General features: G+C 34.0%; 1 protein-coding gene across 1 annotated transcript in view; it reads left to right on the forward strand.

The window, feature by feature from the left end:
* The window catches only part of fgfrl1a (fibroblast growth factor receptor like 1a), a 229,320-nt gene extending 215,470 nt beyond the window's left edge, over positions 1 to 13,850 (forward strand). The window contains exons 6-8 of the mRNA XM_030146016.1: positions 8,151 to 8,323; positions 8,404 to 8,584; positions 10,795 to 13,850. Of these exons, the coding sequence (XP_030001876.1) occupies positions 8,151 to 8,323; positions 8,404 to 8,584; positions 10,795 to 11,222 (782 nt within the window). The 3' untranslated portion in view covers positions 11,223 to 13,850. The remainder of the gene's footprint in view (positions 1 to 8,150; positions 8,324 to 8,403; positions 8,585 to 10,794) is intronic.
* Positions 13,851 to 15,341: the final 1,491 nt, after the last annotated feature.

Consider the following 15,341-nt stretch of genomic DNA (forward strand, 5'->3'; position numbering starts at 1 on the left):
TCAAGACTTCCGACGAACATTTCTCCGAGTACGACATAATTGTTTATCAGCAGCAGCGGTTGTAGTAAAAACTGAAAATATGTCCAACCTTGGAGCTGATTACCTAAAATGTTCAGTTGTTGGTTGCATTAATGAACTCGAGTGGCTGAACAGGACAGAAAGCACAGTCAACAACCTGGAGGGGGCGGGGTCATGTGCATTTAACCCTTTCATGTATACTGGTCACTACAGTGGACAGCTATTCTACAGCTGTTCTCTTGTATTGTCATGGATTTTGTTGTTCTTTTCTGTTTTGTTTTTTTTTACACATATCTTTTATTAAAGTTTTAAGACACTACATATCTTTTCTGACATGAATTGGTAAAATTATGTAGATCTCTCCTGAGCATAAACCCCCAGAATCACAAGCCCTCTCCATAGTTTTGACACAATTTATCAGTAAATACATGTTTCTGTCCGTCAAAAATTAAATGTGTGTTGTCCAGCTGAGTGGACATTTTTGCAACTTCATGAAAAATAGGTTCACAAGAATTTTTTTTTTTTTTTTTTTCCATTTTTTTTAATGTATTTTAATTTTTTTTTAATTATTTTTTATTTTACTTTAGTTTTTCATTTATTTTTCAGAAGAAAATTTTCAATTGCATTGTTGTTTTCATGCCTGAAGAGGAATAAAAACACTCAGGAAAAAATTTTGATTTAGGTTCTCATAATTTGTGCATGAAAGGGTTAAAGGGCCAGCGCTCAAAACAATCTTTCTTTTGTCATTACTCAGAAATAGGGTTAAAGATGGACGTGTGGAGTTGAATTAATGAAGAATTCAGACCCAAGCAGAGCATTTACAGTTTATGTAGACCACAGGGAAATGTTTGAAAATTTAAATTCCATTTAAAAAAGCTAAATATCACTCCTTTAAATATGTATTTACTAAGGATGTAAACAATTAATCGACTGTCAGTTAATTGTTGACAAGAATTTGCTCGATTAAATTATTGATTGTCGGTTAATTGCCCTTTTCCACGGCAGGATTTGCGGTGTCAACAGTAGGGGGCGCCACTGCTCCAACCAGGCATCTCCGCTGAAATCTCGCTCCGTCATGTCAGTGATGCAAAGTCAGAAATGCCCATTTCCTCTAAACTGCCCCTCTTCAGATCCATTTATTTTATTGAATTTTTCTCCAGAATTTCTTTAGTTCTGCTCTATAAATGTCATTGCCTGTACTGTATCCCTAATTGTACTATAAATCAATCATTAAGGAATATGACATGTTTTTTTTTTTTTCATGAAGTATATAAACAATATTTAACTTTTTTTTTTTATAGAGTGTATCGAGAGAGAAATTCAGGTTCACAGGAAAATCGCCGCTTATCAGTTAATCTGTCGATAAGGTCAATCAACTAATGATTAATGGATTAATTGATAATATGCATTCCTAGTATGTACATTAAAATGAACAGTGAACTCACCTTCTAAAGCAGGGGTGTCAAACTCATTTTAGCTGGGGGCCACATTCAGCCCGATTTGATCTCAAGTGGGCCGGACCAGTAAAATAATCACAGTAAAAAAAAGTAAAATTCGATTATGATCAGGTTTAAGTCTACAAAGTTTCCTTAAAAATCTGAATAACATGAACAACTTGAATTGTCTTTAGAAAAACAAGTGCAATTTTAACAATATTCTGCCTCAGTTTATCAGTTTATCATTTTCACATGTGCATTACAATCGCACAAAACATTAGTGACAGGCAGAATATTGGTAAAATTGCATTTACTTTTCTTAAGACATTTCCGTTTGTTCATATTTGTTCAGGTTATTCACATTTTTTTGTAAATGTATAGTTTGGTAATGTCAACATTTTCATGTAATTTTACTTTTTTTACACCAAAAAACAAAGAGAAAATTTGGGGTTGTCATTATTTATAGGTTATTATGATAATATTTTACTGGTTCTGACCCACTTGAAATCTAATTGGACTGTATGTGTCTGTATGTGGAACCTGAATTAAAATGATTTTGACACCACTGATTGTAAATGGCTTCAGTGTAATTTTTGCAATTTTTCACAAATTTGTCCCGCAGGCCGGATTGGACCCTTTGGCGGGCCGGATTTGGCCCCCGGGCCACATGTTTGACACCTGTATTCTAAAGCATCACTACTGCAAGTCGATATACAGGTTTTTAAAGGAAGAAAGTTTTCACCAGAAAATACAGAATAATCAGCCATTGCATGCCCCAAAATTTGCACATTAAAAATGCATTATGTATGTCTGAAATTGACTTCCACTTTAGTAAAAGCAGCATGACTTTTTACCTGCATACTGAGTCAAAAGCCCTATTTGCACAGAAGTAGCACTACCCCCCCATCATCCTGTGGTGATATGGAAATTAACCCCCATAACTGTGTTCTGTTCCAGGGGTTGAAGTTGAAGTAAGCTCCGATAGTTATTATTAAACCTTATTACACACAACTGTAACTCATGGACCACCAGTGGTTTGGAAATTAACCCCCCATGTCTGTGTGATATGGAAAGTCTGTTTTTTTACTCAGATTTCCTGACATTATTCCCCTGTTCTGATGTCAAGAGTTCCTATTCACTATTTACAGCTGTTAAAAGACAGAAAAACGTTACAATACGCTTCAGTTCATGTCATCTGTCTCATCATGTTTTGAGATTTCACTCCTTTGAAGTATTTAATTGAACTGTTCCACTGATTATCCATGCAATGTTGCTGTGAGCTAGCATAAAATGTGAGAAAGCATCAGATCAGTGACATTAAAAATGTTTATTATTTCATAGTTTTCACATAGAATATCAGTAAATACATGTTTCTTTGCTTCAAAAATGAAAATAATTAAATGGTGTCCTGCTAAGTGAACATTTTTGTAACTCCCTGAAAAATAGGTTCATAAAAAAATTTCAGTCACATTGTTTTTTTTATGCCTAAAGTTGACTAAAAACACTCAGGGAAAAAAAATCTTGATAAACCTGATCATATTTGGGTGTAACTCAATTGCTAATTGTTATTAGACTGTAATTAACAGTTTTGGGGTTTTTTTTTTAAACAAAAAGGTTTTTTTTTCCATATTATTTGAGTGAATAATAGCTAGCATAAATGTGAGAAAACATCAGATCAGCGACATTAAAAATGTTTTTTATTTCATAGTTTTCACACAGAATATCAGTAAATACATGTTTCTTTGCTTCAAAAATGAAAATAATTAAATGGTGTCCTGCTAAGTGGACATTTTTGTAACTCCCTGAAAAATAGGTTCATAAAAAAATTTCAGTCACATTGTTTTTTTCATGCTTAAAGTTGACTCAAAACACTCAGGGGAAAAAAATCTTGACAAAAACCTGATCATATTTGAATGTAAATCAATTGCTAATTGTTATTAGACTGTAATTAACTGTTTGTTTGGGGTTTTTTTTAAACAAAAAGTTTTTTTTTGTTTTTTTTTTTATATTATTTGAGTGAATAATAGTTAGCATAAAATGTGAGAAAACATCAGATCAGCGACATTAAAAATGTTTTTTTATTTCATAGTTTTCACACAGAATATCAGTAAATACATTTTTCTTTGCTTCAAAAATTAAAATAATTAAATGGTGTCCTGCTAAGTGGACATTTTTGTAACTCCCTGAAAAATAGGTTCATTAAAAAAATTTCAGTCACATTGTTTTTTTCATGCTTAAAGTTGACTAAAAACACTCAGGGGAAAAAAAATCTTGATAAACCTGATCATATTTGGGTGTAACTCAATTGCTAATTGTTATTAGACTGTAATTAACAGTTTTGGGGTTTTTTTTTAAACAAAAAGGTTTTTTTTCCATATTATTTGAGTGAATAATAGCTAGCATAAATGTGAGAAAACATCAGATCAGCGACATTAAAAATGTTTTTTATTTCATAGTTTTCACACAGAATATCAGTAAATACATTTTTCTTTGCTTCAAAAATGAAAATAATTAAATGGTGTCCTGCTAAGTGGACATTTTTGTAACTCCCTGAAAAATAGGTTCATAAAAAAATTTCAGTCACATTGTTTTTTTCATGCTTAAAGTTGACTCAAAACACTCAGGGGAAAAAAATCTTGACAAAAACCTGATCATATTTGAATGTAAATCAATTGCTAATTGTTATTAGACTGTAATTAACTGTTTGTTTGGGGTTTTTTTTAAACAAAAAGTTTTTTTTTGTTTTTTTTTTATATTATTTGAGTGAATAATAGTTAGCATAAAATGTGAGAAAACATCAGATCAGCGACATTAAAAATGTTTTTTATTTCATAGTTTTCACACAGAATATCAGTAAATACATTTTTCTTTGCTTCAAAAATGAGAATAATTAAATGGTGTCCTGCTAAGTGGACATTTTTGTAACTCCCTGAAAAATAGGTTCATAAAAAAATTTCAGTCACATTGTTTTTTTCATGCTTAAAGTTGACTAAAAACACTCAGGGGAAAAAAATCTTGACAAAAACCTGATCATATTTGAATGTAAATCAATTGCTAGTTGTTATTAGACTGTAATTAACTGTTTGTTTGGGGGTTTTTTTAAACAAAAAGTTTTTTTTTGTTTTTTTTTTTATATTATTTGAGTGAATAATAGTTAGCATAAAATGTGAGAAAACATCAGATCAGCGACATTAAAAATGTTTTTTATTTCATAGTTTTCACACAGAATATCAGTAAATACATGTTTCTTTGCTTCAAAAATGAGAATAATTAAATGGTGTCCTGCTAAGTGGACATTTTTGTAACTCCCTGAAAAATAGGTTCATTAAAAAAATTTCAGTCACATTGTTTTTTTATGCCTAAAGTTGACTAAAAATACTCAGGGAAAAAAAAACCTTGATAAACCTGATCATATTTGGGTGTAACTCAATTGCTAATTGTTATTAGACTGTAATTAACAGTTTTGGGGTTTTTTTTTTAAACAAAAAGGTTTTTTTTCCATATTATTTGAGTGAATAATAGCTAGCATAAATGTGAGAAAACATCAGATCAGCGACATTAAAAATGTTTTTTTATTTCATAGTTTTCACACAGAATATCAGTAAATACATTTTTCTTTGCTTCAAAAATGAAAATAATTAAATGGTGTCCTGCTAAGTGGACATTTTTGTAACTCCCTGAAAAATAGGTTCATTAAAAAAATTTCAGTCACATTGTTTTTTTCATGCTTAAAGTTGACTAAAAACACTCAGGGGAAAAAAAATCTTGATAAACCTGATCATATTTGGGTGTAACTCAATTGCTAATTGTTATTAGACTGTAATTAACAGTTTTGGGTTTTTTTTAAACAAAAAGGTTTTTTTTTTTCATATTATTTGAGTGAATAATAGTTAGCATAAATGTGAGAAAACATCAGATCAGCGACATTAAAAATGTTTTTTATTTCATAGTTTTCACACAGAATATCAGTAAATACATTTTTCTTTGCTTCAAAAATGAGAATAATTAAATGGTGTCCTGCTAAGTGGACATTTTTGTAACTCCCTGAAAAATAGGTTCATTAAAAAAATTTCAGTCACATTGTTTTTTTATGCCTAAAGTTGACTAAAAATACTCAGGGAAAAAAAACCTTGATAAACCTGATCAATAACTTGACAAACCTGATCATATTTGAATGTAAATCAATTGCTAATTGTTATTAGACTGTAATTAACTGTTTGTTTGGTTTTTTTTTAAACAAAAAGTTTTTTTTTTTTTTTATATTATTTGAGTGAATAATAGTTAGCATAAAATGTGAGAAAACATCAGATCAGCGACATTAAAAATGTTTTTTATTTCATAGTTTTCACACAGAATATCAGTAAATACATTTTTCTTTGCTTCAAAAATGAAAATAATTAAATGGTGTCCTGCTAAGTGGACATTTTTGTAACTCCCTGAAAAATAGGTTCATTAAAAAAATTTCAGTCACATTGTTTTTTTCATGCTTAAAGTTGACTCAAAACACTCAGGGGAAAAAAATCTTGACAAACCTGATCATATTTGAATGTAAATCAATTGCTAATTGTTATTAGACTGTAATTAACTGTTTGTTTGGTTTTTTTTTTAAACAAAAAGTTTGTTTTTTTTTTTATATTATTTGAGTGAATAATAGTTAGCATAAAATGTGAGAAAACATCAGATCAGCGACATTAAAAATGTTTTTTATTTCATAGTTTTCACACAGAATATCAGTAAATACATTTTTCTTTGCTTCAAAAATGAAATAATTAAATGGTGTCCTGCTAAGTGGACATTTTTGTAACTCCCTGAAAAATAGGTTCATAAAAAAATTTCAGTCACATTGTTTTTTTCATGCTTAAAGTTGACTCAAAACACTCAGGGGAAAAAAATCTTGACTAAAACCTGATCATATTTGGATGTAACTCAATTGCTAATTGTTATTAGACTGTAATTAACAGTTTGTTGGGTTTTTTTTAAACAAAAAGGTTTTTTTGTTTTTTTTTATATTATTTGAGTGAATAATAGTTAGCATAAATGTGAGAAAACATCAGATCAGCGACATTAAAAATGTTTTTTATTTCATAGTTTTCACACAGAATATCAGTAAATACATTTTTCTTTGCTTCAAAAATTAGAATAATTAAATGGTGTCCTGCTAAGTGGACATTTTTGTAACTCCCTGAAAAATAGGTTCATTAAAAAAATTTCAGTCACATTGGTTTTTTTTTATGCCTAAAGTTGACTAAAAACTACTCAGGGGAAAAAAAACCTTGATAAACCTGATCATATTTGGGTGTAACTCAATTGCTAATTGTTATTAGACTGTAATTAACAGTTTTGGTTTTTTTTTAAACAAAAAGGTTTTTTTTTTTTCATATTATTTGACTGAATAATAGTTAGCATAAATGTGAGAAAACATCAGATCAGCGACATTAAAAATGTTTTTTATTTCATAGTTTTCACACAGAATATCAGTAAATACATTTTTCTTTGCTTCAAAAATGAAATAATTAAATGGTGTCCTGCTAAGTGGACATTTTTGTAACTCCCTGAAAAATAGGTTCATTAAAAAAATTTCAGTCACATTGTTTTTTTCATGCTTAAAGTTGACTCAAAACACTCAGGGGAAAAAAATCTTGACTAAACCTGATCATATTTGGAATGTAACTCAATTGCTAATTGTTATTAGACTGTAATTAACTGTTTGTTTGGTTTTTTTTTTAAACAAAAAGTTTGTTTTTTTTTTTATATTATTTGAGTGAATAATAGTTAGCATAAATGTGAGAAAACATCAGATCAGCGACATTAAAAATGTTTTTTATTTCATAGTTTTCACACAGAATATCAGTAAATACATTTTTCTTTGCTTCAAAAATTAAAATAATTAAATGGTGTCCTGCTAAGTGGACATTTTTGTACAAGGCAACCGCTTGGGACAACTTCAAAAAGGACTCAAAGGACTGAACTGTGGGTTGAGGGATTACAACAGGGATTGAGTTGAAGTAAGGAAAGTAGAAGTCGACTAAGTTTAATGATTACAATTATAGACTATATTTTTAGAGGTTCAGTTTAATGATTCTATTATTGATTAACCGATTGACGATTTATGTATATGCTTTGCTTTGCTAAGATTGCCTACAATAAATTTATAAAAAGTACGTTCTAAATTCTCCTTGATTTATTCCCAATGCGGTGCATTATGTTGGTGAATGTAAAAGGTTAGGCTATTGTGTGTATAACATCAAAAGTCTTGAAGATATCTTAGCCCTAAATCCACCTATTATCATTTATGTGTCCTGAGGGTCTTCTATTCCTGACCTTCAAATTATTACCTGTCATGTAACAAGTGCACTAAATCCATGTGAAACAGCTGCCACAACCAACTGGGCTGGTATTATTACTGACCATTGAGTGGGTTTCTCCTGGCAGTTCTGGTACCAGAGTTAGTGGGACAGAGGTTGGAATTAAAGGTAGTTAGAAGACAGGCGAGTGTTTCAAAGTTTATTCAGCTAAGTAGTACCTCTTCGGGTTAGTGCGGGAGGGTAAGACCCCAGTTCAGCTACGAGAGGTCAGGACCCTATCTAGACGGAGAGCTGAATCACGGCAGTACCGAGGGTTTAACAAAGGGTTAAAGTGCTTTAGAAATATATTTGAGTTAAACATGTGTCTGTTGTCGTGTGTTGCCGTCTGCAGAGCGTACCAACTGTAAACCTATCCTCACCGGTACTCATCCCGTCAACACCACTGTGGACTACGGCGGAACCACGTCTTTCCAGTGTAAAGTGCGTAGTGACGTCAAACCGGTCATCCAGTGGCTGAAGAGAGTCGAACCCGGCGACGAGAACAAATTCAACTCCACTATAGAGGTACGAACCACACACTGTTCCAACCACCAGCTCATGAAACCATCCACCTCTAACCTGTGACCTCTGGGTTGTGTTTCCAGGTTGGAGACCACCGCTTTGTGGTTCTGCCCACGGGGGAGGTGTGGTCACGTCCGGACGGTTCCTACTTGAACAAACTGCTCATAACCAGAGCCAAAGAAGAGGATGCTGGGATGTACATCTGTCTGGGAGCCAACACCATGGGTTACAGCTTCAGGAGCGCCTACCTGACAGTTCTACCAGGTCAGACGAACAAGAACAAAAGTTTGAAAATGCACAAAAACACAAAGAAACATACAGGGTGGGGAAGCAAAATTTACAATGAACATTTAGTTGTTTTTTCTCAGCAGGCACTACGTCAATTGTTTTGAAACCAAACATATACTGATGTCATAATCATACCTAACACTATTATCCATACCTTTTCAGAAACTTTTGCCCATATGAGTAATCAGGAAAGCAAACGTCAAAGAGTGTGTGATTTGCTGAATGCACTCGTCACACCAAAGGAGATTTCAAAAATAGTTGGAGTGTCCATAAAGACTGTTTATAATGGAAAGAAGAGAATGACTATGAGCAAAACTATTATGAGAAAGTCTGGAAGATACTATTAAAGAAGAATGGGAGAAGTTGTCACCCCAATATTTGAGGAACACTTGCGCAAGTTTCAGGAAGCGTGTGAAGGCAGTTATTGAGAAAGAAGGAGGACACATAGAATAAAAACATTTTCTATTATGGACATTTTCTTGTGGCAAATAAATTCTCATGACTTTCAATAAACTAATTGGTCATACACTGTCTTTCAATCCCTGCCTCAAAATATTGTAAATTTTGCTTCCCCACCCTGTATATACAGCACTGTGCAAACGTCCTAGTCCAACATTATATTTGTTGGTTTAGTAAAGTTCTAATGACCGCACACATGAATTTCTCACTCCCTGTATTTACATTGGAAACAATCCAAATCTTACTAAGTCAATTTTTCTCATTTCTAGTCCAAATATCTCATCACACTTAAAATAAAACATAATCATCTAAAGAGTAACTTTTCAGTGAGATATAAGAACTGATTTTTAGACAATAGATCTGGAAAATCTTATATCAAGAAATCATACCAAGATAATTTTCACTTCATTGGCCGATTTTTTTTTGCTTAATTCAAGATTTTTTTTGCTTTTTTTGCTTAATTCAAAAAAATCTGCCAATGGAACAAGTGAAAATTATCTTGGTAAGATTTCTTGCAATAAAATTTTCCAGATCTATTGTCTAAAAATAAGTTCTTTATTTACTCTTTAGGTGATTCTGTCTTATTTTAAGTGCGATGAAATATTTGGACTAGAAATGAGAAAAATACACTTGTTAAGATTTGGATTTCTTCCAGTGTAGATCCAATCTGATATATGTGAAGTATGTTCAGCAGGAAAACTAAAGTTTTAGGGTAAAAACAGCTTCTATAAACCAAAGTGGTCAAATTCAGCGTGACCTCCCTTTGGATTTAACATATTTTTAACCCTTTTGTTCAGACAATTTGAGATTTATTGCATTAATTTTCTGATGTTTTATTCCAGGTTTCATTCAACACGTCAGATGTTTTTAATTGTGCTGCTTCTTGTCATGGGGTCAGAGGTCACAATATATAATGACTTTAACCTTTACAACACATTTAGTTCAGGGTTTTTTTGTCTTTTAAGGCTATGCACATATTTCCTGTATTTTCTTGTTGTATCTGAAGAAAAAGAGAATGAGAAATACATACATATGCTCATTTTGACCCTGAAAAACAACAAAGGTGGAAAATATTTTTTTACACAGTGCTGTATGTGTATACAGGGGTTGGACAAAATAATGGAAACACCTTCACCTCAAGATGATAATGCCCCAATCCATGCAGCTAGAATTGTTAAAGAATGGCATGAGGAACATTCTAATGAAGTTGAGCATCTCGTATGGCCGGCACAGTCCCCAGACCTCAACATTATTGAGCATTTATGGTCAGTTTTAGAGATTCAAGTAAGACGTCAATTTCCACCGCCATCGTCTCTAAAAGAGTTGGAGGGTATTCTAACTGAAGAATGGCTTAAAATTCCTTTGGAAACAATTCACAAGTTGTATGAATCAATACCTCGGAGAATTGAGGCTGTAATTGCCGCAAAAGGCGGACCTACACCATATTAAATTATATTTTGTTGATTTTTTAAGGTGTTTCCATTATTTTGTCCAACCCCTGTATATTCCTTCAATAATTGTGATCCATTGGTCTTTTGTTGTGGGTTTTCTCTTTTACAGTTAAATAAGGTGCATACAAAGCCCAGTGTATTTATTTTTATCTTTTTGCCTTTTGTTCATCTTTATATTTTATTCCTACATTTGTTCAAAATCAACTTTATCATTATTATTATCATTTATACCCCAGTGTATTTATTCATTTTCTGAATATTCTCTCTCTTTGTCAGATCTGAAACCGCACATCAACCCCGTCCCCACCGCCACCTCCCCGAGCCTCCCCTGGCCCGTCATCATCGGGATTCCAGCAGGCGTCGCCTTCATCTTAGGCACCGCCCTTTTGTGGTTTTGCCAATCAAAACGCACCTGCTCGTCTTCGTCGTCTCCCTCGTCTCCTCTTCCTCCGGCTCAGCGTCTGCCCGTGGCTGGTCACGACAGAGCGTGTCCGACTCTTCCCGCTCCTCAACAGGCCAACGGGGATAAAGAATGTCTGTCTTACGAGGACTACATCGCCCATCAGCAGCTGCTCTTGGCGCAGGGAGGCGCAGGATTGGCTCCCAAAGTCTACCCGAAGATCTACACGGATATACATACGCACACGCATTCGCACGTGGACGGCAAAGTGCACCAGCACCAGCACATTCACTACCAGTGTTAGCAGCGAGGCTCTTGAATTTACATGAACATGTTCCTGTGCGTACATAAAAAGGAAAACCACACGAGGATTTACAGTATATAGAGGAATATGGGATCACACAGCTCTTCCTCAGCCACATTGTTGTCTCTACATGGACTTAATCAAGACCCAGCAATGAAGAATGTAAAAAAGATCCTTATTTTTAACCGATTTCGGAGTCGATCCTTTAAAATATATGAGAGACGAATCACAAAAGATGTTTTATTCAAGCCTTTTACTACCCGAAAGCTCATCACATGCCTTTTTCTGTTTTGCTTAAAGGCTCCAGTTGAAGTAACAATGAACTCTTCAAGGTAACTTTTCAACAACCCAACAGTTTATCTGCCTCTGCTCTTTTCATACACTGGACACAACCACAGCTCCTACCGTAACAGTAGAAAAACAGCTCACTTACACTACAATGTTCCAAATATAGCTACTCGTGTATATAGTGGAATATGATTATATGGCATTTAGCACAAGGTTTCATCCGGGGTCATTTATAAAGAACAATATAACACGTGTAATGCAATAGCTTAATTTCAGAGTGCATCTCAGGCGTCGGCCCAACTGAGCCATAAAAACCACAAATCAAGACAAACTTCAGTAGATCCACAATCCGTGCACAGACCAGAGCCGTTCTGATAAACGTCCAGCTTCGTATCTGGATGCTGTGGTGAAAAGAGACTTCCTGTCAGACTGAGTTACTGCATCGAGAAGGTCTGGATCTCCCTCTGCAGATTCATGTCAGCAGCAGCTACACTGTAATTTGTGCTCCGAACGAGAGTCCAGAAAAGCTTCGACGAGAACTCCTCGCCGCTCTGATTTGTAAAGGTGCTGAGCGGCACTTAAAGGTGGCATTTCCTCTTTCACATCATCGTTCTGGAACTTGCTGGCTTAAGAAGAGAGGAAGCTGGAAAGGATGAAGAATATCAGCTCTCATCTCGCGTCAGACGTTCAACCTTTTTAGCCTTTGGCGTAAAGGGACTGTCAACAGTGCAGCAGTTTAAAAAAAAAAAAAAAAAAAAAAAAGAACGAAACAATTGCTTCCAGATTTCGTGGATTGTTTTCGGATCATTGGATATGTCACAGATTCTTGTTCGTCTCTTATGAGATTTAAAGGGCTAGAAAAGGGAGACTTCATCTTAAACTCTGTAACCTAAAGATGACACTTAAAGCCCTCCACGCTGCACAAAACTGTCGGAACTATAAGTGTAAAAGGGTTTGCATGTGCTCTGTCCCGCACAGTACTGTTTGTTTATTTGTTTGTTAGTTCTGACCTAAAGTCGAACGGTTTTAGAAAAAGGGCTGCATGCTCAAGCTGCAACGCTGTTTATCACTCACATAGAAAAGCAATCAACACCTTCCGGATGCTTAAAAGGTAAAATAACAGCTGTATGTACTGTAGCTCGTAACCAAACTGAGTATCAGTATTGTTATAATTCAATTTAGAGCCATATATTCTGGTTACTTTGGCAATATCCAGTATATAAACCGCTCATAATGCTGTACAGTGGCAATTAAACATAATAATGTCCTCATATTTTCAAGGATATATCTTGGATATTTTATTCTGTATGTTTTATCTGCTAATTTCAGCTCCATCTCATTACACAACAGGGATTCAAATGAACTAAAATGAAAATTGCTTTTAAAATGCTGCTACAACAGCTTCAAAATAAAAAAAACCAATATAGAAGTATTAGCAGTAAAGCGTTATTTTTATATAATACAGTAGCTTGTCGGATTATGTTCGCCAGATTCCCGTCTTTCCTTCTTATTTGGTTTGATTGTTGATGTGTTTTAATGTTTGTTTCTTCTCTCTGTCGCTTCCATCGCGCCAACGTGGCTTCAGTTTATGAGACATTTCGGTTTTCCCCTCAGGTGTCCATCTTCGACCACTATATAATAAGTGTGTGAAAAGATTTTACCGTGATAACATTTACTTTTCAGCTGTTTTGCGTTAAGTCAGCAGTAAAACAAACGCGGTCGGGCCAGAAATGTATAAACATGAAAAAAAAAAAGAAAGTTTGAGACTCGTACATTGTATTTGTGTTTAGTCCGTGTTTCCTGTCGCAGACCTGGTTCAACATATACAATATACCACAGCGAGAACTTTACGAGGTTCTGTTTAAACAAGCGTGTGACAGAAAGTGATATATTGGAATCACCTGTGAAATTCAGCTGCAGATGTGGACATTTATTTTGCACATGAATGGGAAAAAACGAAGAATGTCCAAGTAATTTTAGCTCCTCTTTTTCGATTTTAGATTTTGGTGTGTTAAGAACGTGGAAAACCACTGATCAAACCTCCAGCCTCTGTCTTTTTAAATGGATTAAGTCCCTTCGTATTAAGATTTAAATGCCATCTGCACCAAGAACGTTCTGTTCTTAAATTTCAGAGGAAACAATTTTTATACCAGTATATTTATTTAACCTTTTTAGTTGTAAAATGATATAATTAGGCGATTGGATGTAATATTATAAAACTTATCAACCCTGTACAAAAATGATGTACAATTGATTCAGTATTAACAAACTACAACATTAAAATGCTCCTACATGGATTTGTTAGTGCTAAAAAAAATATACTGGTCCACCATAATTTTGCAAACAATTCTTGATTTATGTAAATGTAACGGGTGTGTTAGTCTCTTAGCTTCAGCTTGCTTTGAATCAGCGACACATCCGTTAACCCGTTAGTACTCTGCGTTGTAGTTCATAGAGATGAAGGACGACTCAGACCACAGTAGTTGTAGACTCAGCAGTTTACTTTCAGTCGGTACATCACATCTGTACAATAGAGTGAATTATTAAACATTGTCCGCGGCTTTTCCTTCTGGTACAGCCATACACAGACCCCTTTCCTCAGCGCATCTAGCGCGAACTGCGTAATTTTAAATTAACCATGTGTACGCACATATAATAGTTTCGGCATAACACAACCAACCTTAAATATGAATAAAATGTAAAATAAACAAAACGAATGACATACCTGTACAATAGAGTGAATTATTAAACATTGTCCTCCTGGTACAGCCATACACAGACCCCTGCAGCATTGGAACATGTGTCTGTCTTAAGTTTTAAAAAATAGACTTAACACTTTACATTTAGACACACAACACGTCTGCAACATAAAACCGTCACATATAAATGCACACTGCTACACAGTATTCAATAAAACCAAAACAGTTACTGAAATTGCAGCAGAGAGTAAACGAGCCTACCTTTCCTCAGCGCATCTAGCGCAAACTGAGGAAAAAGACCGCGCGATGACATCATTAACTTGCGTCGGCAGTTCAGATTTAAAGTGACAGTACAGGTATGAACAGTACAGGTATAATCATTAACAAAACTCATTATAGAACCTTCTTTTATAATACTAAATTAATGTTTCTAAATACCCCATCAGGATTTGGTGAAAAGAAAATACAACATTGATATTTTTAATCTGGTTACATAAAATCAGGTACTTTTCTCCAGTACATCACGATTTTGGGTTAAGCACAATCCATTAACATTATCACAGCAGTGTTTTTGTTCAGTAAATCCTAAATAATCAAAATTCAGATGCTTTCAACACCTGAAAGAACAGTTTGGTTCAGGCCTAACTGATGCAAAACTGAAGCTGAATTGGAGAAATCATGGGGAACCTGTATTCCTCTTAAAGCTCAGCTCTTGAATTAACAGACTGGGATTCATTTATGCAGCATTTTTAACCAAAGAGAAACAAAATATGACCAACTAGATGATAAAAACATACAAACACATGCTGCAGAATGTTGCTCTCAATGAATTTCCTCCACTCACACCTTTTTTTCCACCGAATTTGGGTGATTTAAGTGATGATTTCATCCAGATATTTCTGAAATAGAAAGCAGATACCAATAGGCTTCAACCCAAATATGATGGACATTACTATTGATTCCTATAGCAGGAAATTTAACAATTACAAAAACAAGAGCAATATTTAATAACAGTTCTGATCCAAGATGATGGACTCTGATACTTAATTTTATCCCTCATTTCATTATAAGTACATTTTACCAACTTGGCTCACTGTATCTCCATATGGGGAATATATAATTAATAAGGGAG

This window comes from Sphaeramia orbicularis, chromosome 10, assembly GCF_902148855.1.
Source record: "Sphaeramia orbicularis chromosome 10, fSphaOr1.1, whole genome shotgun sequence".
NCBI classification, from domain to species: Eukaryota; Metazoa; Chordata; class Actinopteri; order Kurtiformes; family Apogonidae; genus Sphaeramia; species Sphaeramia orbicularis.